Source organism: Dendrobates tinctorius, unplaced genomic scaffold (genome assembly GCF_039654945.1).
Source record: "Dendrobates tinctorius isolate UK_male_01 unplaced genomic scaffold, ASM3965494v1 ptg000155l, whole genome shotgun sequence".
Lineage (NCBI taxonomy): Eukaryota > Metazoa > Chordata > Amphibia > Anura > Dendrobatidae > Dendrobates > Dendrobates tinctorius.
The window spans coordinates 13,624,295-13,651,040 of NW_027361822.1; the positions used below are offsets into that span (position 1 = coordinate 13,624,295).

The 26,746-nt window shown below is 49.0% G+C and overlaps 1 protein-coding gene across 1 annotated transcript in view; it reads left to right on the top strand.

Moving 5' to 3' along the window:
• The window catches only part of LOC141051017 (uncharacterized), a 104,183-nt gene that overhangs the window by 30,497 nt on the left and 46,940 nt on the right, over positions 1 to 26,746 (top strand). Inside the window, 9 exon segments of the mRNA XM_073547806.1 lie at positions 1,506 to 1,658; positions 1,788 to 1,964; positions 2,048 to 2,171; positions 2,255 to 2,352; positions 15,282 to 15,431; positions 15,561 to 15,740; positions 15,825 to 15,948; positions 16,032 to 16,129; positions 17,114 to 17,204. Of these exon segments, the coding sequence (XP_073403907.1) occupies positions 1,584 to 1,658; positions 1,788 to 1,964; positions 2,048 to 2,171; positions 2,255 to 2,352; positions 15,282 to 15,431; positions 15,561 to 15,740; positions 15,825 to 15,948; positions 16,032 to 16,129; positions 17,114 to 17,204 (1,117 nt within the window). The 5' untranslated portion in view covers positions 1,506 to 1,583.

A 26,746-nucleotide genomic window follows, 5' to 3' on the forward strand; every position in this document is an offset into this window, starting at 1 on the left:
CAGAGCGTATCGCCCGTTTGTGCTACTGCTGAAACTCCACTACTGTCTCCTCCTGCTAACATAGTCTCTCCAGCATATGCAAGGTGGGGTTCCACCTTGTGTGTACGACGCATATGAGGTGGTGAAAGGGAAAGTAGAAGTAACGCTGCAGCGCAGACAGGCGAGCAACATCATAGTGAGAACACCTAAAGTGGGCAGAGATGGCCCGTACTTTCTGCAGCAGCTCTGACATCTCGGAGTAATTTTTCAGGAAGATCTGCACCACCAAATTCAGCACACGTGCCAGGCAAGGGATGTGCATCAAATAGGCTAGGCCCAGAACTTCTATAAGATTTCACCCTTTATCACACACCACCAGACTGGGCTTGAGGTTCAGCGGCACCAAATAATCATCGGTCTGTTGTTTGATCCCTGTCCACAGCTCCTGCGTGGTGGGGGATTTTTTCCCCCAAACAGATGAGTTTAAGAACAGCCTGCTGAAGTTGTTTTTGCAGATGTTACATTGACCGGATGAGGAGGCGGTGGAGGAAGCGGAGTAGGAGGAGGAGGCAACATGAACAGAGAAACAACCAAAAAGCATCCAACACACATCTGATTTTGTCCACAACATGAATGTGCAGGACAGGGACGGCCCACCTGGAAAAGTAATGGCGGCTGGGAACCACATATTTGGTTCCTCTGATCCTAATGTATTGTTAGCCCTTTCAAAATCACTTGTGAGGCCACATGTGGAAAATGGGATCCAGAGTTTCAGGTATGTACAGCTGAATTCTTCAATGGAAAGGTGTGGAGATGCTCGTTGACCCTGCTAGTGGTGGCGCTATCAGATCTTCTCTTTATGGGGCGCTAGGTGGCCCTGTTGCTTGGGAGCATGAGGAATAGGTTGAGACTGAAGCAGAAGAGGGTGCAGGAGGAGGCAGAGTGACTACCACCTTATCCTTTGAACTTACCTTGTCACTCATATGGCCTTGACTTCATGTGGGGTCTAGGAACTAATCATCCCCCATTGCATCATCACACCTCTCCAGTCTGTCCTTGTTGTTCTAAACGTACGCACATTAAAGGGGAAAAATATAACTTGTTTTTTTTTTTTTTTACCCAGTGCATGGCAAAGTGCAATAAGTACCTATTTAATGCTTTGAAAAGTTAGCTGTGCATGTGAGCTAGTGTGCCACCCAGGTGTCTTTGTGGCCATCAAGATGGTGAGTGGTAGCTGCGAGAAGTGTATGAATGTGCGAGATGACTGTGGGGGGGCGCTTAGCTCATTTTTAGCCTATTGTGGAAGTTGAATGGACAATTGATTGTGTGAAGCGGAGTCCCCCTTTTCAATCACATCCAAGTCACGAGTGCAGCAAGTGGGTGATGTTTATGACATTCCAATTTATACCTGAGAATAAAACATCTACACGCTCTATCTCCTCATATGTTCCCTTATTATCTCCTCTAATTGTGTTATTACATAGGATCTTTATGATGTTATATTAGCTCATCCTCTTCCCATTTAGGTCCCTACGATATCGGATTCTCTCCGTGAAAATCTTCTATATTAAAGGATTTTCCTGATTGACCCATCAAGGTTTGCTATGGACAAGGTGAAAATGATGGCGGAGAGGATATTAGATCTCACCCTAGAGATCCTCTTCCGGCTTACTGGAGAGGTGAGAGATTCTGATGACGTCACATTACATCATTCATATCTATGGGACTAACAGATGGACAGAACTGGAGAGGTGAGGACTCTGGAAATGTCTGTAGTGAGATTTATTAATGTGTCTCTCCATAACCAGGATTACACAGTAGTGAAGAAGACCTCTAGTGAGCACTGTCAGGACCCTGTGTCTGAGAGATGGAGAACTCTGAGCCCAATCACGGGGCCTCCACCTCACCCCCTGATACATGAGGACATCAATGACCAGAAGATCCTAGAACTCACCTACAAGATGATTGAGCTGCTGACTGGAGAGGTGACACTGCTGGGAATGCTGGGACATTATACAGTAACACTATGAAGGGATTGGGGGGATGACGGTATCATTGTATGTGTCAGGTTCCTATACGGTGTCAGGATGTCGCCGTCTATTTCTCCATGGAGGAGTGGGAGTATTTAGAAGGACACAAAGATCTGTACAAGGACGTCATGATGGAAGTTCCCCAGCCCCTCACATCACCAGGTAATAGACAGGACTAAATACACACGGCCTATAATTATCTGTATGTAAAGAATGATTTCAGTCCCTGTATATGTTTCCTCCAGTTCTACCCAGTGAGAGGACAACACCAGAGAGATGGCTTCGTCTTATTCTTCCTCATGACTATAAACAAGAAAATCCCAATGTTCCCCAGGATCATCAGGTAGATGCAGAGAAGGTGTCATGAGATCCCCCTATGAAGTGTAGACGGCTGTGCAGATCTTGTGTTCAGTCTGGTTTTCTCGTTAGTCTTATTGAGGGACAGAGAATCATGGAATAGTCTGCTGCCACCTGGAGGCTGACATTATTCTTGCATTGAAATAAAACTGGCTCCTCCCCAGCATACTACCCAGCCTGCTAGAGCCAGGCTTCCTCTGTTCTTTGTAGTGTCAGTTGGAGGCAGTTTCTGTCTCAGACTTGTCTTAGGTTTGGCGCTAACCAAACAGAGTCTGGACAGACATCTGTCTGGGATGATTTAGCGAATCCTGCTTTGAGCAGGGGGTTATTATTATTATTATTATTATTATTTATTGTTATAGCGCCATTTATTCCATGGCGCTTTACATGTGAGGGGTATACATAAAAACAAGTACAATAATCTTAAACAGTACAAGTCATAACTGGTACAGGAGGAGAGAGGACCCTGCCCGCGAGGGCTCACAATCTTCAAGGGATGGGTGATAATACAGTAGGCGGGGGTAGAGCTGGTCGTGCAGCGGTTCGTGCAGGGGGTTGGACCAGATGGCCCAGGAGGTCCCTTCCAACTCTACGATTCTATGATTTCGCTTTTGTTTTTCATATGGATGTCTCAGTGTAACAAAGTGTAATTGTGCACTTGGTTTTATCCATGTAGCGACAGATAGTACAGACTGTAATTGTGCAGTCCATATCCTCTCTCGTTGGTGTGGCCGGACTAAGGCTGGGTTCACACTGCGTTAGGGGGCAATGCGCTGACGGATCCGTTACATAGCGGCACTAACGCTATGTAACGGATCCGTTAATGCACCCATTGCCCGCAATGATACTAACGCATACTAATGCCTGCCAAAATCGGCATGCGTTAGAAAGTATGTGTTAATTCATGACGCACCCTCGAACGCTCCTTGCAGCGTTTTTGGGTGCGTTGGCAGTAACACACAGCGAACGGACCCGTTCGCTGTGCATAGAACAGTATGGGCGAACGCTAGGTAGCACATGGTACTTGAGCGCCACCTAGCGTTAGCGCTAGGTCACTAAAGATGTCAAAAATGAAATCAGCGTTAGCGCATACGTTTAACGGATCCCCTAACACAATGTGAACCTAGCCTAAGGCTTCTTGACACAGTCGGTGCAAGAACTGGTATTGAGGTGTGTAAGCCAACTAACTTTCTCCTTCGTCTCATTGGGGGACACAGAGACTGTGGGTGTGTGCTTCTGCCGTCTGGAGGCTGACACTAAGTATACAAAAAAAGAGTTAGCTCCTCCTCCGCCGCATACACCCTCGCCCCCAGACCGGGCGTAACTCAGTTTTTTGCTTAGTGTCTGATGGAGGCACACGCAGTCTGGAGCTCCAGACTAGATTTTTTTTTTTTTTTTTCCTCTTTTTTTCTGTGAAGATAAGACAGGGGCGACGGATCCTATAGAGAGGGTCCGATCTCCCCAAATCATCAACGGGCGACCACGTGTGAGTAACCCTCCACGTGTTTCTCTCCCGCACCGAGGGACACATCTGGGACTTTTCCCCAGACAACCATTTTTCTTTTTTATTTTGTAAAGAGGCGGCAACGCATCCTGATAAGAGGATTGCGGTTTCCCCATCGTCCCCAACGGGCGAGCACGTGTGAGTGATCCTCCACGTTGTTCTCTCCTGCAACGTGGAAATGCCCCTACCACCCCTAGGTAGTGAGTCCAGGGGTGGAGTTGGAGGCGCAGGTAAGCCAGGGATTGAAGCGGAGAGCGGAGAGCGGTACAGTAGCCTCCCCCTCCCTGCCCAGGGATGGGGTTGAGAAGCACCTCTAGAGAGCCCCCTCGGCGGCCCGGCTCACCTTTTGTTAATAGGCCGGGACCAGGTAGTCCGCCTCTCACCCGGCGCTGCCCCCGGCGGGTAACGCCGCACGCGGAGCGCGGCCGGAGCCCCGCGGGCGGCCGCGGCCCCCGCTGTATGGGGAGATCCGTGAGCGCGCGCCCGCCCGCCGACTTCCGGGGATAGCCGGAAGCCCCGCCCACTAACTTCCGGGGGCGGAGAGCGGCGGGCACGCACAGTGACCGGGGAGCTCCCGCCCCCCTCCCTCGAACGCCGCGCGTGGAGTGCAGCCAGAGCCCCGCGGGCGGCCACGGTCCCCGCTGTATGGGGAGGTCCGGAGTCTGCGCGCCCGCCCGCCGACTTCCGGGGGTAGCGGAAGCCCCGCCCACTAACTTCCGGGGGCGGAGAGCGGCGGGCGCGCACAGTTACCGGGGACCTCCCGCCCCCCTCCTTGCATTTCCTCGCCGAAGTGGGGCCGGAAGCCGCCCCCTATCTCCCGGAGTGCGAGTGCCCCGGTGAGTAACGCCGCACGCCCCGTGGAAGAGACGCAAGGTGGGACATTACCGGTGGGTAAGTGCATCCCCGTTGCGAGTGCCGCACTAGTAGTCAAGGAAGGGGTTATCCTCCTCCTCCTACCCTACCTTGCAATATGTCTGGCAAAGGGAAAGCTCACTCTTTCCTATACGCTGTTTGCGTTTCCTGTGGGGTCAGGCTGCCTAAAGCACAGCCGGGTAAATTTTGTGAATCCTGCGAGTCGGAGCGAGCCCAGGAGCCCCCCATTGTTGCAGAGCCCAGAGGTCAGGACCCTCCAGAATGGGCGGTGTCTTTATCACACTCTATGATGTCCCTTACAAGGGCAATTGAGTCTCTCCAAGGCCCAGGCAGGGACAAGGATGGTGGTCTGCCAGCGGAAGACAGCTCGTCCACGTCTCAGGACCCTCCGACCGTTAGAGGCCGCTCCAGCACCAGACAAGCTCATAGCAAAAGAGCTCGTTCCCCGTCGGCCGGACCCTCTGGGGCTTCGGTGGCGGGTATTAGGGTATCTCGTTCCCCGTCGCCGAGCTCAGGAAGCGAGCAGGATGAGGAGGAGGAGGAGGCCTGGAATCCAGAAAGCCTGGGATACCAAGACTCGGTGGACAGCCTCATTGAGGCAGTCAACCAGACATTAGAGATCGAGGACGATGTGTCCACGGCCTCAGGTCACAAGGTCTCCTTCAAAAAGACCAGGCGACCGCATAGAAGGTTTGCCACGCATCCGGAGTTCGAGGAGCTAGTTCAGAAACATAGGGAACACCCGGATAAGCATTTTGCAATGCAAAAAGCGCTGCAAGCTAAGTATCCGTTTCCTCCTGAACTCCATAAGGGATGGGTGGAGTCGCCAGTAGTGGACCCACCGGTATCACGTTTAGCGTCAAGATCGCTATTGTCGATACCCAGTGGTTCTTCTATCAAGGACCCAACTGATCGCCTTATAGAGGGGCTTGCCCGCTCGGTGTATGAGGCAGCGGGGTCGGCCCTAGCCCCCTCCTTTGCGGCTACTTGGGTGGCTAAGGCCATGGTTTCATGGGCGGACGCTCTGCAGAATGCCCTCCAAAACAGAGACCTGCCTGTGGAGGTCTTGGAGGTGACAAATCAGATCTTAGGGGCAAGTGATTTTCTCGTCAGCGCCTCTCTGGACGCGGCCGAGTGTTCTGCGGTGGCAGCAGCAAATGCGATCGCCATTAGGCGAGCATTATGGCTGAGATTGTGGAAAGCGGATTCTATCTCCAAAAAGTCCTTGACCTCATTGCCTTTTCAGGGCAATCGGTTGTTCGGTGAGAAGCTTGATAAGCTTATCTCAGAAGCCACAGGGGGGAGGAGTAGTTTCCTCCCGCAGCAGAGGACTTGGCCAGCATTCAGGCAGACACAGAGGCGTTTTCGGCCCTTTCGTAACCCCTGGAGGGGGACTTCGGCCAGAGCATCCACCTCCGCAAATGTTGGTCAGATTAGGGAAAGGCAAATCTCTTACAGAGCCAATCCGCTGGGTAGAGGCCGAGGCCGTTTGCCCAGAACAAGGGGGGCCAGATCCCAAAAGCCTCCAGCAAAATGACTCGAGGCGCTTCGTACCTACGGACGACAGAGTGGGCGGACGCCTACTAAGGTTCAGCCACGTTTGGGTCGCAGTGGCACGCGACGCTTGGGTGGCAGAATTGATATCGTCCGGGTACAAGATAGAGTTTCTCGGACTCCCGCCACGGCGATTCTTCCGTTCCCGGCTTTCCGGAACAGAATCGCAGGCGGAGAGTTTGTTACAGGCCATAATGACGCTACAGCGCAACGGGGTCATTGTCCCAGTACCGAAAAGCGAAGAGACACAAGGTTTTTACTCCAACCTGTTTTCGGTCCCCAAAAAGGACGGGACAGTAAGGCCAGTATTAGATCTAAAAATCCTGAACAAATTCATCAGAGTCAGGCGGTTCCGGATGGAATCCCTCCGTTCGGTCATTGCAGCCATGGATCCAGGGGAGTTCCCGGCCTCGATCGACGTGCAGGATGCATATCTGCACATTCCGATTTTTCCTCCACACCAGAGGTTCCTGCGTTTTGCGATCGGAGGGCGACATTTTCAGTTTGTTGCTCTGCCCTTCGGTCTGGCCACTGCTCCCAGAGTCTTTACGAAGATAATGGCGGTGGTTATGGCCATCCTGCATGCTCGGGGCATAACGGTACTACCTTACCTGGACGACCTTTTGGTAAAGGGGCCGTCGTTTCAGGCGTGCCAGGAGAATGTCAGTATCACGCTGGATACCCTGGCGCGTCTAGGCTGGTTGATCAATCGGAACAAGTCGTCCTTGGTTCCAGCCCAGAGAATCGTATTCCTAGGCATGGTTTTCAACACCTCCCGGGGGCTGGTGATCCTCCCTCAGGACAAGGCGCGAAAGATCAAACAGGGGGTACGGAACCTTCTACAGCCAGGCTCCAGATCCATCCGGTACGGCATGAGTGTGTTGGGCAGAATGGTGGCGGCGATGGAGGCAATCCCGTTTGCCCAGTTCCATCTCCGTCCGCTTCAGCATGCGCTCTTGTCAGCATGGGACAGAAGGCTGCTATCCCTCAGTCATCGGTGCAATTTGTCTCCGCTAGTCCGACGATCACTCCGATGGTGGACTCGCGACTCGTCTCTGGTCCAGGGGAAACACTTTCCCCCGGAACAGTGGTTGGTGGTGACGACCGATGCAAGCCTGCAAGGTTGGGGAGCAGTTTTCCAGAGTCACACAGCCCAGGGGCGGTGGTCCATTCAGGAGATAATTCTCCCGATCAACATTCTGGAGATACGGGCAATACGATTGGCCCTGCAACATTTTCAGTGTTTCCTGAGACACCGGCCGGTGCGCATTCAGTCGGACAATGCTACAGCAGTAGCATATGTCAACCATCAGGGGGGCACGCGCAGCCAAACAGCCATGCGCGAGGTTGGACTGGTACTGCGTTGGGCCGAAAAGAACCACGTGGTAATTTCAGCGGTGCACATTCCGGGAGTCGAAAACTGGGCGGCAGATTTTCTCAGCCGACAGGGGGTCGCGGCAGGGGAATGGTCCCTGCACCCCGAGGTTTTTCAACAGATCTGCCAACGGTGGGGGACACCAGACGTGGACCTTATGGCATCCAGAGAGAACGCCAAAGTGCAAAGGTTCGTCGCTCGATCCCTCGACCCGCAGGCGATCGCAGCAGACGCTCTGGTGCTTCCATGGAGCCAGTTTCGTCTCCCATACTTGTTCCCCCCGCTACCTCTGCTTCCAAGGGTCATCAGAAAGATAAGGAGAGAGAAGGTTCCAGCAATTCTGCTAGCTCCAGACTGGCCTCGGAGGGCCTGGTATGCAGATCTGGTTCAGCTAGTGGTGGACGTACCCTGGCGTCTACCAGATCGGCCAGACTTGCTGTCCCAGGGGCCGATCTACCATCCGAACTTAGGGGCCCTGTGTTTGACGGCGTGGCCATTGAATCTTGGCTGTTAACACAGGCAGGATTCAGGCGCGATGTGGTGGCCACGATGGTGAGTGCCCGAAAGCCTTCCTCGGCGAAGGTATATCATCGGACTTGGGAAGTTTTTTTCCGTTGGTGTAGGGATCGCGGAGTGGCTCCTCTGGTTTTTTCAATCCCCAACGTACTGGCTTTTTTGCAGGCAGGGCTGGACGCAGGATTGGCTCCGAGTTCGCTCAGGACGCAAATCTCGGCCCTGTCGGTCCTTTTTCAACGAAAGGTCGCTTCGGTCTGGCAGGTTAAGACGTTTATGCAGGAGGTCGCACATTTAGTACCCCCCTATAAGGTGCCGACGGAATCATGGGACCTGAACTTGGTGCTCAGGGCCCTTCAGGAGCCCCCCTTCGAACCCTTACAAGAAGTCTCCTTACCTTACCTGTCCAGGAAGGTCGTTTTTCTGGTAGCTATTACGTCTATTAGGCGGGTTTCGGAATTGGCGGCTTTATCTTGTAAACCGCCGTTCTTGACTTTTTATAAGGATAAGGTAGTTTTAAGGCCAGCTCCTCCCTTCTTGCCGAAGGTTGTCTCTGCATTCCATATCAACGAGGACATTGTCTTACCCTCGTTTTGCCCGGCACCCGTGCACAGGGTAGAAAAGGCTTTGCACATACTGGATCTGGTAAGAGCTCTTAGGAGGTATGTGACAAGGACAGCATCTTTCCGCCGGACAGACTCTCTATTCGTGATCCCAGAAGGGCGGCGGAAGGGGCTTGCTGCGTCCAAAGCGACTTTGGCCAGATGGGTTCGCCTGACGATTCAAGAATCTTATGAAATGAGTGGCACGCCGGTTCCGGCAGGGATCAAGGCACACTCGGCTCGAGCAGTGGGTGCCTCATGGGCACTGCGACACCAAGCTTCAGCGGAACAGGTGTGCAAAGCAGCTACCTGGTCCAGTTTGCATACGTTTGTCAAACATTATAACGTACATACCCAGGCATCCTCGGATGCAAGCCTGGGAAGAAAGATTCTCCAGGCAGCAGTTGCGCACCTCTAATCAGGGGCGCAAAATAGCATGGATTGGGTGAGCTAAGATCCCACCCAGGGACTGCTTTAGAACGTCCCACAGTCTCTGTGTCCCCCAATGAGACGAAGGAGAAACATGGATTTTTGTGAGTACTCACCGTAAAATCCTTTTCTCCGAGACGCTCATTGGGGGACACAGCACCCACCCTACTAGCCAGTTGGCTTTTGCTTATTTTAAGTTATACAAATCCTTATGTAAGGATCAGGGTGGTCCCTTTTCCAGACGTATAATTTCTTGCCTGAGTTTAAGGCGCGTTCTCCTACTGCTTATGCACTAAACTGAGTTACGCCCGGTCTGGGGGCGAGGGTGTATGCGGCGGAGGAGGAGCTAACTCTTTTTTTATATACTTAGTGTCAGCCTCCAGACGGCAGAAGCACACACCCACAGTCTCTGTGTCCCCCAATGAGCGTCTCGGAGAAAAGGATTTTACGGTGAGTACTCACAAAAATCCATGTTTTGACCGCCTCCCCACATAGCGCCTGTGGGAAAAGAGACAATCACTGGGTTGGACGTTTCAAGCCAATCAGCGGCCGGATTACTCCTGTCTTATCAGCAAGGCCAGTCTTGCAACCAATCAGTGGCGATTTTTCGGCACTCACTTTCATAGTTTTTTATTTATTAACTTTTACTTTTGCCACTGAGGGCTGCCATTTTCGTTAGTGGGGGCATAAGTGTCTGGGCACCACACTTGCACACCTCACTTATGGCAGCCATGGACACCGACAGCATCTCTTACATTGAAGCCGCTCCTCCTGCCTCTTAGCTGTGACCTGGGCATGCCCACTGGGCTGTTCAGGTCACAGCTGTGGGAGGAGATCGCCACCATTTTGTTGTATCCCGTAGCATATGCTGTGGGCTTTATTTTCCCCTGTCATCGCACACACTGCTCAGTGTGTGCAGACAGGAGTTGCCAGGGAGAAGCTGCTGAGAAGCGAGGGTCCGGGGTAAGTAACTGCAGCGGAGAGCGGTGATCACAACCTGTAATTAGTATTAGGGCATGTGCACACACTGCGGATTCTGCTGCGGATCCACAGCGGATTTGGCCCTGTGGATCCGCAGCAGTTCCGCAGTGTACAGTACAATGTTGGCCAATGGGATTTCAAATCTGCAGTGCACATGCTGCGAATTTTTCTGCGGTTTTAAATCCACAGCATGTCAATTCTTTCTGCGGATTCCGGAGCGGTTTGACACCTGTTCCATTGTCCAGGTGTCAATCCGCAGGGGAAAACCACTGGCAAATCCGCAGGTCACTTTACCTGCGATTTTACCTGCGAATCCGCACGGAAAAATCCGCCGGTGAATCTGCAGTGTGTGCACACACCCAGACAGTACAGGCTGCGATCACCGGTCACTGCCGACCTGTTCAGAGCACATCAGGGAGATCGTCACACTGCTCTGCCCTGAAAGGATGCAGCACTTCCTGGTAGAGGAGGGAAGGTAAGTACATGGGTTTTTTTCCTATGCATTGGTGCCACAGTCACGCCTGATTCTGACACTGGTCAGCCAGTGGGTATCGTCTGGGACCAAATATACGGACATTGCTGCATTTTTGTAAAGGTCACATTATAGATGTTTTTCATTCTTTTTGAGCTGTACTGCCCCCTTTCTGGTAAACATGGTACATCAGTCTACTCGCATCTCTGCAGTTCAATTATAGCTGCTGGGGGGAGGCAGTGCCATCCTCTATTATGTGAGCGGCGGATGGATGGTACTATATTGAAGAAAAACAGCGTCACCTCTGTCTACAGGCTGTGACTGGTATTGCAGCGCAGCTCTATTCAGCTGTTTGTGCTTCTTGGTGTCCGGTGTGCTTCATAGGCCATTGCTGGTTTACTCTGCACCCGCTACGCTCACTGCCACCACGACCTGTCCTGTTATAGCGCCTATAATCGCCCCATCCCTTCTGTCTGTGCTCAGTAATGTTTCTGTCAGACGAGGCTTTGACTCTGGGAACAATCTGTTTCCATATTTACATTTTCTACATCCTTCCTGGGCTGAATACCAGCGGCGTTCCTATGCTCTGCACCTGACAGGGCGCAATGCATCGTGGAGGAGCGCGGCCAATGCTCCGGAGGTGCTTAATATATCTATTATTCCAATGTCAGACATGAAATCTGCAAATTATATCATCAGGTTTTCCACTTCCGCTGTAAAATTGACTATTTCTGGATATTACATGTTATTTATCAGCCTCTCTAATGGTTGTGTGGGGAGGGGGAGCTACAATGCTGTGCAAATTAATTGTGACAAAGCATTTTTTTAAGTAAAATCGAAAGTTGGTTACCAGTCAGTGATTCAAACCAGTTTTAATTGCTTTGAACAGGTGTGAGTGCCTGTTCAAAGCAGTTAAAACTGGTTTGAATCACTGACTGGTAACCATCTTACGATTTTACTTAAAAAAATGCTTTGTCCCAATTAATTTGCACAGCAGTGTATTGTCACTCTTTTATCAGTCAATTTAGATTTGAGACGCGTGTGAGTGTGAGAATCAGCGTGAGTGTCAAAGTGAGCGAGTGTGAGCATGAGTGTGAGCACATCCCCCCCCATTTACCAGCACACTGTTCTCCTGAAATACTCTGTGCTGCTTTCACTCTGCTCCTTCCACCATATATCCCCCTCTGTGACCCCTATAGACCAGCACACTGCTCTCCTGAAATACTCTGTGCTGCGGTCACCCTGCTCATTCCCCCATATGTCTCCATCTGTGACCCCCCCCCCCCCCCCCCCATAAACCAGCACACTGTTCTCCTGAAATACTCTGTGCTGCTGTCACTCTGCTCCTTCCACCATATATCTTTCTGTGACCCCTCATAAACCAGCACACTGTTCTCCTGAAATACTCTGTGCTGCTGTCACTCTGCTCCCTCCACCATATATCTCCCAGAATCCTTGCTGCCTGCCATCCTCGGTGACCGTCTACTTGTCAGTATAACTTTGCAGTCACCAGCAAAATGGCTCCGCACTGTGATCCTAAATGTCATCTTTTAGCAAACACCCAGGAGGGGAGGAGAGGAGTGACATCACACGCATGTCAGCAGACTCGGCCCATTTTTATTGCAGTGCAGTAATGTGAGCTAGTTGTACACTAGGTTTTTGTGTCAAATTTCAGTAGCTGCCCCTCCTAGTGTTTAAAAGTGGAAATACCTAAACTTTTAAAATTATTTTTCATATTTTACTAAATTATAAGCATATGAAAAAATTTTTTTAAGAAAATGTAAACATTAATTCTTTACATTTTTTCAATTGCGGAATTTTTTTTTATGGCACCTTCCCTTTAAGAGGCATGTGCTCACCATGGATACCAACCTGTCTGACTGGGGAGCAATATTCTGACACTTGGAGTTACCTGGAGTAGAGTGAGCAGCAGAGAGGTGTTCAGTCATATTTGTTGCCAGGTCTAATGGCATCCAGGTTAAATCACAAGGTGCCAAGATTTGTGACAAGTTCCTGGGACCCCCAGCGATCGCCGTAGACACCCTGGTAATCCCTTGGTCCCAGTTCACTCTGCCTCATCTTTTTCCACCTCTAGCAATTTTGCACAGACTTCTCAAGGAGATCACGTCAGAATGCGTTCCAGTCATTCTCATTGCTCCAGATTGATCACATCCAAATACCAGACCCTCCAAGGCCAATCTCCTGGCGGATGTCCCATGAGCTCTTCCAGACCTTCTGTCCCAGGGTTCATTGTTCCATCTGAATATCACGGGCGCTCAATTTGACAGCGTGGCTGCTGAAGCTGCAATTTTGAGAACAGCAGGTCTGGCTGAGTCAGTCATCAAGTCTATGATAAGAGCTTGGAAGCCATCCTCATTGTGCGAGTTTACCATCGTACTTGAAGGGCCTGTTTTCATTTATATGAGTCTACTAGTACGTCACCAATATCTTTTTCCTCTCTAGTGCTACTCTCCTTCTTAAGAGTCCGGATTAGAAGGGTGTCCGACGCTTTACTTCCTTATCTACCCTGTTCTGTTCCAGGAGGATTTGACCTCTATACCCCAGACTTTTCTTCAGGGAGTGGTACATGTTAAACCACCGGGCTCCCCTGGACCCTTAGGATATGAATCTTGTTTCAGAGGCTTTTCTGTCTCTGCCTTTTGAGTCTGTCAGAGAGATCTCTACACTTTTTCTTTCTTATAAGGTAGCTTTCCTTATAGCCATCACTTCTATTAGGAGGGTCTCGGAGCTTGTGGCTTTGTCTTGTTGTTGCGCCCCTTACCTTATTCTTCATCCGGATGAGTTACTGTTGAGGTCAGTTCCATCTTTTCTCCCAAAGGTAGTTTCGAGTGTTCACCTTAATCAAGATATAATTTTACCTTCCTTTTGTCCGGCACCATCTCATCCTATTGAGAAGGCTCTGCATAGGTTGGACGCTGTTAGAGCCATAAGGTAACATTTATCGGATACTGTCTCATTCATGCATTCTGATTTTTTTTGTTATACCACAGGGCCCTTGTAGGGGCCTCTTCTAAAGCAACCATTCCCTGCTGGATCAAGATGGTTATTATCCAGGCCTGTAAGGCAAGGGAAAGGGTTGCCTCATTTAGGATTAGGGCGCACCCTATGCGAGCGGTAGGTGCTTTCTGGGCGGTTCAGCAGGCATCAGCTTTGCAGTTTCGCAGTGAAAACGCAAAAAAAACACATTCCATGCAATCCTATGGGATTCCGCAATGCTGCGCTAATGCTGCCGATTTTTCCGCTGCGGAAACGCATAGTGAAAAAATTCACAGCATGCCCATTCTTTTTGTGGAATCGCGGTGATTCAACACCCATAGGATTGCAGTGAAACACTCAGTTTACGCATGTGGCCATGCCCACCATGCGTAAAGTGAATGTCTCATGTGCGGATGGTACCCAGGGCCTGGAGGAAAGGAGACTGTCCTCCAGGCCCTGGGTACCATAATCCTGTAAAAAATAGAATAAAATATAGTGATATACTCACCCTCCGGCGACCCCCGGAGTCCTTACCGCCTCTCACCACGCTCCCGGCATCTTTTGGTCCCAGTAATGCTTTGCGCGAAGCATTACTGGGACCGGAAGATGCCGGGAGCGCCGCAGAGCAGATCGGGGGTGAGTATAACAATATTTTTTATTTTTTTAATTATTTTAACATCCTACTTATCACATTCCAAGCGATGCTAATCTCTTGGAATGCGCAAGCATTCCGCAAGCGAAAAACGCTTGTTTTCCGCAGGAAAAAATGCATGCAAATTCGCATGCGTTTTACCTGCGGCGGGAGTGCGGAAATGTTGCGGAAATTTCCGCAGCATTTCTGCAACGTGGGTACATAGCCTAACAGGGTGCACACTTTTGCCTCAGCAGTTGCAAGTCTTGGTAGGACGATATTGCAGATGGCAGTAGACCAGACTTCTGCTTGAGTTACGTCAGAAAGCTAGGTGGTAACGTCATTATATTTAATACTATATCACTAGGGACAGCTTTAGGATGTCCCATGATTCTGTGTCCCCAATAAGACAAATGAGGAAAATACATTTTTTACTTACTGTAAAATTTGTTTCTCGTAGTCTTCATTGGCAATCATCCATTGGTTGCCCGTTTGGGAGTACAGTTATGTTTATTCTTGACTCAATTCTTTTCTTTTCCCCTCCTACTGCTTTCTCATTAAACTGAGGAAGCCTGGCTCCAGCAGGCGAGGTATAGTCTGCTGGGGAGGAGCCAATTTTATTTAAATGCAATAATAGTGGCAGCAGACTGTCCCATGATTGTGTGTCCGCGAATGAAGACTACGAGAAACAAATTTTAGAGTAAGTAACCGCCAGTATTATATGTTTTATACTTGTGTAATGAGAACAGTGGAGATGGCAGGATTAGAGCTGATCATAGATGTGACTGGAGACCCCCTTTTACAGTCACATCTAGGCCATGAGTGCAGCAAGTGGGTGATATATATGATATTCTAGTTTATACGATCTGAGAATACAACATCTACACGTTCTACCTCCTCATATATTCCTGTTATTATCTCCTGGAATTTGTGTTATTACATGAGATCTTTATGATATTACATTGTCACCTTCTTCCAATTTAGGTCCATATAATAGTGGATCCTCTCAGTGGAGATCTTCTATGGAAGAGACATTTCATGATTGACCCGGCAAGGCTGAATATTCACAATGAGAAGATGGCGGAGAGGATATTACACCTCACCCTAGAGATCCTCTTCCGGCTTACTGGAGAGGTGAGAGATTCTGATGACGTCACATTACATCATTCTTATCTATGGGAATAACAGATGGACAGAACTGGAGAGGTGAGGACTCTGGAAATGTCTGTAGTGAGATTTATTAATGTGTCTCTCCATAACCAGGATTACACAGTAGTGAAGAAGACCTCTAGTGAGCGCTGTCAGACCCCATTGTCTAATAGATGGGGAAGAACCCCGAACCCTATTACTGGGCCTCCACCTCACCCCCTTATATATGAGGACATCAATGAAGAGAAGATCCAAGAACTGACCTACAAGATGATTGAGCTGCTGACTGGAGAGGTGACACTGCTGGGAATGCTGGGACATTATACAGTAACGCTGTGAATGGATCGAGGGTGATGACGGTATCATTGTATGTGTCAGGTTCCTATAAGGTGTCAGGATATCACCGTCTATTTCTCCATGGAGGAGTGGGAGTATTTAGAAGAACATAAAGATCTGTACAAGGACGTCATGATGGAGGTTCCCCAGCCCCTCACATCACCAGGTAATAGACAGGACTAAATACACACGGCCTATAATTATCTGTATGGAAAGAATGAATTCACTCCATGTATGTGTTTGCTCCAGTTCTATCCAGTGAGAGGACAACACCAGAGAGATGTCCCCGTCCTCTTCTTCCACAGGACTTTAAGCAAGAAAATCCCAATGTTCCTCAGGATCATCAGGTAGATGGAGAGAAGGTGTCATGAGATCTCCCCTATGATATGTAGACGGCTGTGAAGGTCTTGTGCTCAGTCTTGTTTTATCCACCAGTATTATCTATAATAATAAATGTCCTAAGCAGCTTCCGGTTGTAACAACTTCCGTCCAGTTGTAACCGGTGACGTCACCGCACACCTCTTTCCATGTTAACCCTCAACACACCACTCCAATCACCTTTCACCATCTCCACTCACGTCCACTCACTCTTTCACTCCACATACGACCCTTTCTCTCACTCCGTCTCTCATACTCACGCTGTCATCGCTGCTGATCCCCGATCCCCGACATATTCTTCCGCCGGCGCCATCCTGGATCCAGACGTCCTCCATGCCGGCGACATGTTCTTGCGGCGACGCCATTTTGGATCGGCGAAATCCCGCGATACTCAAGATGGCGTCGCCGCAAGAACATGTCGCCGGCGAGGACGACATCGGGATCCAAAATGGCGTCGGCGAAAACTCGCGAGATTTCGCCGACGCCGTTTTGGATCCCGACTTCGTCCACGCCAGCGACATGTTCTTCCGGCAACGCCATCTTGAGTATCGCGGGATTTCACGATACTCAAGATGGCGTCGCCGCAAGAACATGTCGCCGGCGTGGAAGGACGTCTGGATCCAGGATGGCGCCGGCGGAAGAAGATGTCGGGGATCGTGGAGCAGCGGCAATGACGGCGTGAGTATGAGAGACGGAGTGAGAGAAGGGGTTGTATGTGGAGTGAAGGAGTGAGTGGACGTGAGTGGAGATGGTGAAAGGCGAGAGGAGTGTGTGTGTTGAGGGTTAACATGGCAAGAGGTGTGATGCTATCGCATCCTCCCGATGCGATGGCATCGGCCATAATCTAGTATATTTTATACTTGTGTAATGAGAACGGTGGAGATGGCAGGATTAGAGCTGATCATAGATGTGACTTCTCCATCTGTCTGTGACTTTTACAATATTTGTTTCAGGGAGAATATCTGACCCATATTAATACTACAGAGACATATGTGAGGGGTGATGAGTGGTGTAAAGAGGAGATTCAGACATACGACTACCCAGGTGAGTAGTAATCACTAAATGCAGAGAAATCACAGATTCTCCTCCATCTCTGGCTGTCACTGCTTTATCAGTGATGTAGTCTGACCATATCACGTTGAAAAGTCACAAATCTGCCTCTATAACACTGCATGCTCCTCCACCCAAAACTGTCCCTATTAGTTTGAGCATTTATATAAGAAATTTTACTGGAGCCATCCATTTTGAATCTGTGTTCTGTCTTCTTACACGTTCACGCATTGGGCAATGTGACATACATCATAAGCCTCTACTGTCTTCCAAAATAAGAAGACCTTTCTCTGTAGTCTAACTTGTTTATTGGTCAGTGGATGGATGTAGAGAATTGAAATGTATTTGTGGAAAAACTACATGAATACAAAAAACAGGTAAAGTTATTGAGCTTAGAATATCACATAACTATGACATTTACAATGTGGCACTATGGCTGGCACCACATGCATAGTGTCCCCTTCCCTTTCAATGCAGAGACGCCAGCATTCTCACTGCCCCGGCCCAGCAAAGTAGGTCCCCAGCGTGCTTCTGCCTTTATGCTTATGTCACTCTGTGAAGGTCTTAGGTAGTGGTGGGGGGCCTCAAACTGTCCCTGTAACTGGGCCCCAAACTAGCCCTGACCTTTGGGTACTCTTGATGGTAGAGAGGCCCGAGTCTCCGACCTCACTCTGCTCCTGTTTATACTTGGTCTGACTCCACACCAACCAACAAATACAGTAAATAAACACATATAATACAAATCAAAGTGCTCAGGAAACCAGTTCACATTGATAAAATGGTACAGTCTTACCCATAGATGTCCTGAATAAGCTGTCACACGTTGATTAAATGAAGTATAATACGGGAAAACTGGACTATGGAGGGTTATTCTTATGCTTGAGGTTAACTGTTATGCCTCGTGCCAAGTCTCCTGTCCTAACAAGGTCTGTACCCGAGTGTGGTCTTGTCCCCTATAGTGTTTTGTAGTTCCCTCTATGATGCAGTGACCCCTGTGACAGCTAGGGGGCGCTGTATGGGCTTCCCAGGACATGCATGCAGGCGTTTCCTTTATTGTGATGGGGAAATGGTGAGCGGCAGGGTTGTAAATGGCCGATATGTATCACAGAGGTGGGTGCCCTGTGATGGAAGCCTAGACGTGTGTTAATCAGCAGATCTACTGCTGATGGTATTTTGTTCTACATTGGGGAGACTTCCAGGTGACTTGGAGAGATGGGTGGGTCCAGTCACCTACAAACCCACCCAGGGGCGTGTGTCTCAACACTCAAAGTAAAGCCTGTGTGTGGCTGGGTGTGTAAAAAGACCTGTAGTGAGGTCATGACCATGTGATCCATACCTCACCTGTGGGTGTGGTTATGTACCATATAATGTACCTGAGGTCTGGTCACATGGGGGAGAGTGCAAGGATCTGATTGGTTTGTGTGGAAGGTCATGGAAGGCCTAGGTGTTGGAAGGTGTGCTACTTTCCTGAAGAGCACATGGTAGGCTTTGGACCTGGTGAGGCCGGTGTGTTGGAAGATCCTGGGAATAGGATTGGATCCCTGAATAGCACCCGATGAGGCCTGTGTGTTGGGAGATCCTGGGAGTAGGAGGGGACAGACGTCCTGAATAGCACTCGGAGTGGCAATGTGTGAGCAGAGTCTGTGATGGCCTGCATTGGGGGAGCTACTGACCTTCTGAGGGTCTGGACTATCTGGAGTGCCCTGGTCACAAGGACAGTGATCCCAGCAAGGCAGCTTCCCCGGGAGAGAGGACTAACAAAGAGTTGGCATCTGGAGCAGGAGCTCCTGAGGGGTAGCCTCAGACCTGGGGAAAAACCTGTTGGTGCTTGTGATGTTCCGTGGAGGTTACTGAACTGTTCGGCGTGCGGTCTCCCACGGCAACTGGACGAAGTGAGAATTCTGGCGTGTTTAGAGTCTGCCATATAATGTCGTGTATTGTGAAGTACTATGGACTATGAGTTAGGTATGTGATGTCCAACATGACCTACGGTGCGGTTTATGCTGTATAAAATAAACCGTATGGACTGTTTTTATGTGGAAAAACCCGTGTCTGACCATATCAATATCGCAGCCAAGTGAGTGTCCCCCGACACAAACAGTAAGCGCTATCTAACACCTCCCAATGCATTTCATCTACCAATGTGGGCAGACTCATCAGGGGAGCATCAATATTCTTTTGGGAGTTATCAGGTTCCATAATTTTGTGCTATCTCTCAGCAAATTAAGGAGTACCATCAGGGGCGCGCCTATAATGAGGCCGGTTGAACATTTGGCCTCAGGCAGCAGGGAGACAGAGGGCGGCAGCTGCCCTGCAGTCATATAATGTGGATCCGGCTGCTGGCGGCTCCGAGCTACAAAATAGGTTGCTGGCCCTTTAAATCTTCTGCACAGGCCCTGTTGCGCGCGCTCTCTTGGTGCAGGCACTAACCAATGCCGTGGCGACCTGTGTGAGCGCGGCCCTCGTTCGTGCTTGCTCGCGCATCTGCAGCCTAGTCAGTGCAGGCAAGCAGGAGAGCGCGTGCATCAGGGCCTGTGCAGAAGTTTGAAAAGGCCGCCACTGTGGCGCGCACAGGATGCCTGAGCCTCACTCTGTCTGACGCTGGACAGTACCAGAACATCACTCTCCTCACCAGTCCCCGGTCTGCATCCTCCAGGTTACATAATAGCACATCTCCAGGAACTCCCTGCTCAGCGCCACCCGGCTCGGGAATATGGGATGGAGGATATGTGATGGGTATATGGGCACGGGACTATGGGATAGAGGATGTATGTTTGGCATATGGTCATTGGACTATGGGATGGAGGATTTGTGATGGGTATATGGGCACTGAACTATGGGATAGAAAATGTGTGATGGGCATGGGACTATGGGATGGAGGATGTGTGATGGGTATATGGGAACTGGACTATGGGATGGAGGATGTGTGATGGGTATATGGGCACAGGACTATGGGATGGAGGCTATGTATGATGGGTATATGGGCACGGGACTATGGGATGGAGGATATGTATGATGTTTATATGGGCACAAGACTATGGGATGGAGGATATGTATGATGGGTATATGGGCACGGGACTAGGGGATGGAGGATATGTATGATGGGTATATGGGCACTGGACTACGGAATGGAGGATAATTATAATTTGTTATAACTAACAACGGGACTATGGGATGGAGGATGTGTGATGGGTATATGGACACGGGACTATGGGATGGAGGATATATATGATGGATATATGGGCACTGGACTATGGGATGGACGATGTGTGATGGGTATATGGGCACTAGACTATGGGATGGAGGATGTCTAATGAGTAATTGGGCACTGGACTACAGTATGGGATAGAGGATGTGTATATGGGCATGGGACTATGGGATGGAGGATGTGGGATGGTATATGGGCACTGGACTATGGGATAGAGGATGTGTGATGGGTATACGGGAACTGGACTATGGGATGGAGGATGTGATGGGTATATATGGGCATTGGACTATGGGATGGATGATATGTATTTTGAGTATATGGACATGTGACTATGGGATGGAGGAAATGTATGTTGGGTATATGGGCACGGGACTATGGGATGGAGGATAATCATTATAACTTGTTATAACTAACCACAGTTAGTTACTATGCCCGGGAAACGTCGGGCTCTTCAGCTAGTATATTATATAGGTGAAACTGCGACTGTGGTATGTATGTTATATAGGTGATACCACTGTGTTTAATATACTGTAACCGCTGTGTATAGCTCAAATAAGTCAGCCGCAGTAGGTAGATTTGTATGTATATACAGTGCCTTGCGAAAATATTCGGCCCCCTGGAACTTTTCCACCTTTTCCCACTTATCATGCTTCAAACATAAAGATACCAAATGTAAATCTTTGGTGAAGAATCAACAACAAGTGGAACACAATTGTGTAGTTGAACAAAATTTATTGGTTATTTTAAATTTTTGTGGAAATTAAAATACTGAAAAGTGGGGCATGCAATATTATTCGGCCCCTTAACTTTCAGTTCAGCAAACTCACTCTAGAAGTTCATTGTGGATCTCTGAATGATCCATTGTTGTCGTAAATGACTATTGATGATAACTATAATCCACCTGTGTGTAATCAAGTCTCCTCCGTATAAATGCACCTGCTCTGTGATAGTCTCAGGGTTCTGTTTGAAGCACAGAGAGCATCATGAAGACCAAGGAACACAACAGGCAGGTCCGTGATACTGTTATGGAGAAGTTTAAAGCTGGATTTGGATACAAAATGATTTCCAAAACTTCCCAAGGAGCACTGTGCAAGCGATCATATTGAAATGGAAGGAGTATCATACCACTGTAAATCTACCAAGACCCGGCCGTCCCTCTAAACTTTCATCTCAAACAAGGAGAAGACTGATCAGAGATTCAGCCAAGAGGCCCATGATCACTCTGGATGAACTGCAGAGATCTACAGCTGAGGTGGGACAGTCTGTCCATAGGACAACAATCAGTCGTTCACTGCACAAATCTGGCCTTTATGGAAGAGTGGCAAGAAAGTGTAGTTTACAGTTTGCAACAAGCCACCTGGGAGACACACCAAACATGTGGAAGAAGGTGCTCTGGTCAGATAAAACTAAAATTGAACTTTTTGGCAAGAATGCCAAATGATATGTTTGGTGTAAAGGCAACAAAGCTTATCACCCTGGACACACTATCCCCACTGTCAAACCTGATGGTGGCAGCATCATGGTTGGAGCCTGCTTTTCTTCAGCAAGGACAGGGAAGATGGTTAAAATTGATGGGAAGATGGATGGAGCCAAATACAGGACCATTCTTGAAGAAAACCTTTTGGAGTCTGCAAAAGACCTGAGACTTGGACGGAGATTTTTCTTCCAACAAGACAATGATCCCAAACATAAAGCAAAATCTACAATGGAATGGTTCACAAATAAATGTATCCAGGTGTTAGAATGGCCAAGTCAAAGTCCAGACCTGAATCCAATCGAGAATCTGTGGAAAGAGCTGAAAAATGCTGTTCACAAACGATCTCCATCCAACCTCACTGAGCTCGAGCTGTTTGGCAAGGAAGAATAGGCAGGAATTTCAGTTTCTCGATGTACAAAACTGATAGAGACATACCCCAAGCGACTTGCAGCTGTAATCGCAGCAAAAGGTGGCGCAACAAAGTATTACGTTAAGGGGGCCGAATAATATTGCACGCCCCACTTTTCAGTTTTTGACTTTCCACAAAAATTTAAAATAACCAATAAATTTCGTTCAACTTCACAATTGTGTCCCACTTGTTGATTCTTCACCAAAAATTTACATTTGGTATCTGTGTGTTTGGAGCATGTGTAGGGATTTCACTCGCTCAGGTGCAGCGGGAGACAATCAGGAGGCACGTTCCATGTAAAGTTCATAGGGTTTATTGCTTCATAAACCAAAGCAGCAGATCACCAAAAGAAACAGCCTTCCGCTCAAGAGAAAAAAAAACAAATGTCCATTCTTTCCGGCTCTGTCTTGGAGCCTCAGCACGCACAGGAGGCTTGTCCCTCCTCACATACAGCTGCCTGGTTCAGGAGCAGGCCACATTATAAGTGTGTAGTCACACCCACGAACCCAGCAGCTGACTGGTCACGTGACTGTGACCTCACCACAGGTCCTTGCAAAACAATAATACAGCAATACCTGTTATGGCTTACATTATGGAGACAAGCCATCTATGAGCCATATATCTCCCATCGATTATACAACCCGTAGCCATGCCACATACCTCCCCCCTCTACCTAAAGCCATGGGGCTTGGCACTTTCACCTACCAGGCAAGCGATTCTTGAGAGGGCATCGGCATGCCCATGTAGCTTCCCGGCCCTATGCTCTACATGGAAGCTGAAGTCTTGTAGGGCTAAGAACCAGCGGATGACCCTAGCATTCTTACCCTTTCTTTCCCTCATCTGAGTCGGATATTAATCTAAACTTCCGTCCCACTAGGTAGTGCCGTAATATATCCACTGCCCATTTTATGGCCAAACACTCCTTCTCTACAACTGAGTAATTTTTCTCACAAGAAGACAACTTCCTACTCAAGTAGAGAACAGGATGCTCCTCCCCACGTATCTCTTGGGAAAGGACTGCTCCTACCCCGATATCTGAGGCATCTGTCTAGAGGACAAATTCATGCTTAAAGTCTGGGGCCACTAAAACGGGTTGCTTGCATAGAGGTCCTTTCATTTCTTGGAAGGCTGACTCTGCCTCTTCGGACCATCTGACCATCACTGACTTTGTCCCCTTAAGCCGATCAGTTAGAGGTGCAGCCATTGTGGCGAAGTTTAGGATGAACCTCCTGTAATATCCCACGATCCCCAGGAAGGCTTTAACTTGCTTCTTTGACAGAGGCCTCGGCCATGTTTGAATTGCCTCCACTTTATTGATTTGGAGTTTGTTCTCGCCACGCCCCACTACATATCCGAGGTACTTGACTTCTTCTTTACCGAAGGCACACTTCTTCGGGTTTATTGTAAACCCCATCTCTCTTAGTGCATCAAACACTGCTTGAACCTACCTTTTCCAGGTGAGTCTCCCAGTCCGGGGTAAAGATGACGATATCATCCAGGTACGCGGCAGCGTATAGCTTATGAGGCGCAAGGATTCTATCCATAGCCCTCTGGAAGGTTGCCGGAGCTCCCTGCAGGCCAAACTTCATCCGGACATACTGGAAGCACCCGTCTGGTGTGGGAAATGCTGTCTTCTTCTTGGCTGCCTGTGCCATGGGGATCTGCCAATATCCCTTTGTCAGATCCAAGGTGGTTATGTACCTGGCAGGTCCAAGTCTCTCGATGAGCTCATCAACGCGTGGCATGGGATAAGCGTCGAACTTGGAGACCTCATTCAGCTTCCGGTAATCGTTGCAGAACCTCCATTCACCATCAGGTTTTGGGACCAGGATAATCGGGCTCGACCAGCTGCTCTTGGATTCCTCAATGACCTCGAGCTTCAACATATGCTGCACCTCCTTGGAGATTACCTCTCGACGGGCCTCAAGAATTCGATAAGGCTTCACGTTCACCCACACATGTTGCTCGGTCAGAACTTCGTGCTCCACAACCTTCGTGCACCCCGGCAACTCTGAAAACAGGTCCCTGTTTTTTTTGGAGTAACTCCCGGCACTGCTGTTTCTGGGCCTTCTATAGCGTCTCCGCTATGTTAACTGCTCCAAGCTCCCCTTCTAGGTTGCCCAGCAGGCACGGAGTTACTGCTGGCTCTCTATCTTGCCACGGCTTGATAAGGATGACATGGTAAACCTGGTATGGCTTCCGTCTTCCAGGTTGGTGGATCTTGTAGTTTACGTCTCCAAGCTTCTCCATCACCTCATACGGCCCTTGCCACTTGGCCAAGAACCTACTCTTCACTGTCGGGATTAGCACGAGAACTTGGTCCCCCGGGTTGAACTGCCTCACTCTTTCTTGAACTGCCTCACTCTTTCTGTCCAGTTGTAGACCCTGGCCTGAGCCTCTTGTGCCTGGCGGAGATGTTCTTTAACAATGGGCATCACCTTCGCAACCCTCTGCTGCATCAGTGCCACTTGCTCAATGATGCTTCTGTGGGGCGTGACTTCGGCTTCTCAGATTTCCTTAGCTATATCTAGGAGACCTCGCTGATGTTGGCCTTATAGTAGCTTGAAGGGCGAGAACCCTGTGGAAGCCTGGGGGACTTCACGGATAGAAAACAGCAGATACGGTAAGAGACAATCCCAGTTTCTACCATCTTTCTCTATGCCTTTTCTTAGCATGCTCTTCAGTGTCTTGTTAAACCTCTCAACAAGGCCATCTGACTGCGGATGGTACACTGAAGTCCTCAACTGGGAGATTTGCAGGACTCTGCACAATTCCCTCATCACCTTGCTCATAAAAGGTGTCCCCTGGTCGGTCAGGATCTCCTTCGGCAAACCCGTCCGGGAAAACACATGGACCAGCTCGCGGGCTATACTCTTCGCGGAGGAGTTTCTCAGGGGAATTGCCTCAGCATAGCGTGTGGCATAGTCCAGGATGGCTAATATGTACTGATGGCCCCGAACTGATTTAACTAAGGGACTGACCAAATCCATGGCAATTCTCTCAAATGCTCAAATGGCACCTCAATAATGTGCAGTGGCACAAGGGGGCTCCGAAAATGAGATGTGGGGCAGTTAACTGACATGTCAAGCAGGACCTGCAATAGTTTGCTATTTCCCGGTGACACCCAGGCCAATAGAACCTCTGTACAATCCGTTCCTGCGTTTTTTCCACCCCCAGGTGTCCCTCCAAGATGTGTGAGTGGGCCATGTCCAACACTTTCTATAGGGGCCTGGTATTATTAACTGCTCTACCACCTCCTCCCTTATTTTCGTGACCTGGTATAACAATTCCCCACTCAACATAAAATAGGGAAACCTTGTGTCTGCTCCTGGCTCTTGTACAACACCATTTATGACGGTGACATTGTTAAAAGCTTTCCTCAGCGTGGGGTCCCTATGTTGGGCAGTCCCAAAATTCTCACCGGCCACCCCTAACTCCAGAATGTCAGATACAGGGGACCCTTCCTCCTCATCCCCAACAAGGACACATAAAGGAAACCCGTCTGCCTCTGATGGTGGTAATACCTTATTAGAGTTCATGGGTTCCCTGCTCTTGCTAGCAATCTCAGAACCATTACCCCACAGATCCCAAAACAGACAGAAATCCCGGCCTATAATTATCATAGAATCATAGAATCGTAGAGTTGGAAGGGACCTCCTGGGCCATCTGGTCCAACCCCCTGCTCAAAGCAGGATTCGCTAAATCATCCCAGTCAGATGTCTGTCCAGCCTCTGTTTGAAGACTTCCATTGAAGGAGAACTCACCACTTCTCGTGGCAGCCTGTTCCACTCATTGATCACTCTAACTGTCAAAAAGTTTTTTCTAATATCTAATCTGTGTCTCTTCCCATTCAGTTTCATCCCATTGCTTCTAGTCTTTCCTTGTGCAAATGAGAATAAAGTTGATCCTTCTACAATGTGACAGCCCTTTAGATATTTGTAGACAGCTATTAAGTCTCCTCTCAGTCTTCTCTTTTGCAAACTAAACATTCCCAAATCCTGCAACCTTTCCTCATAAGACAGGGTTTGCAGACCGGTCACCATTCTGGTCGCTCTTTTCTGAACTTGCTCCAGTTTGTTGATGTCTTTTTTAAAATGTGGTGCCCAAAACTGGACACAATATTCCAGATGAGGTCTGACCAAAGAGGAGTAGAGGGAAATAATGACTTCACGTGATCTAGACTGTATGCTTCTGTTAATACATCCTAGAATTGCATTTGCCTTTTTTGCTGCTGCATCACACTGTTGACTCATATTCAGTCTGTGATCTATTAGTATACCCAAGTCTTTTTCATATGTGCTGTCACAGCCCTATTCCTCCCATTCTATATATGCTTTTTCCATTTTTATTGCCCAGATGTAGTACTTTGCATTTCTCCCTGTTAAAAACCATTCTGTTAGTTGCTGCCCACTTCTCCAGTTTATTTAAATCTTTTTGAATCC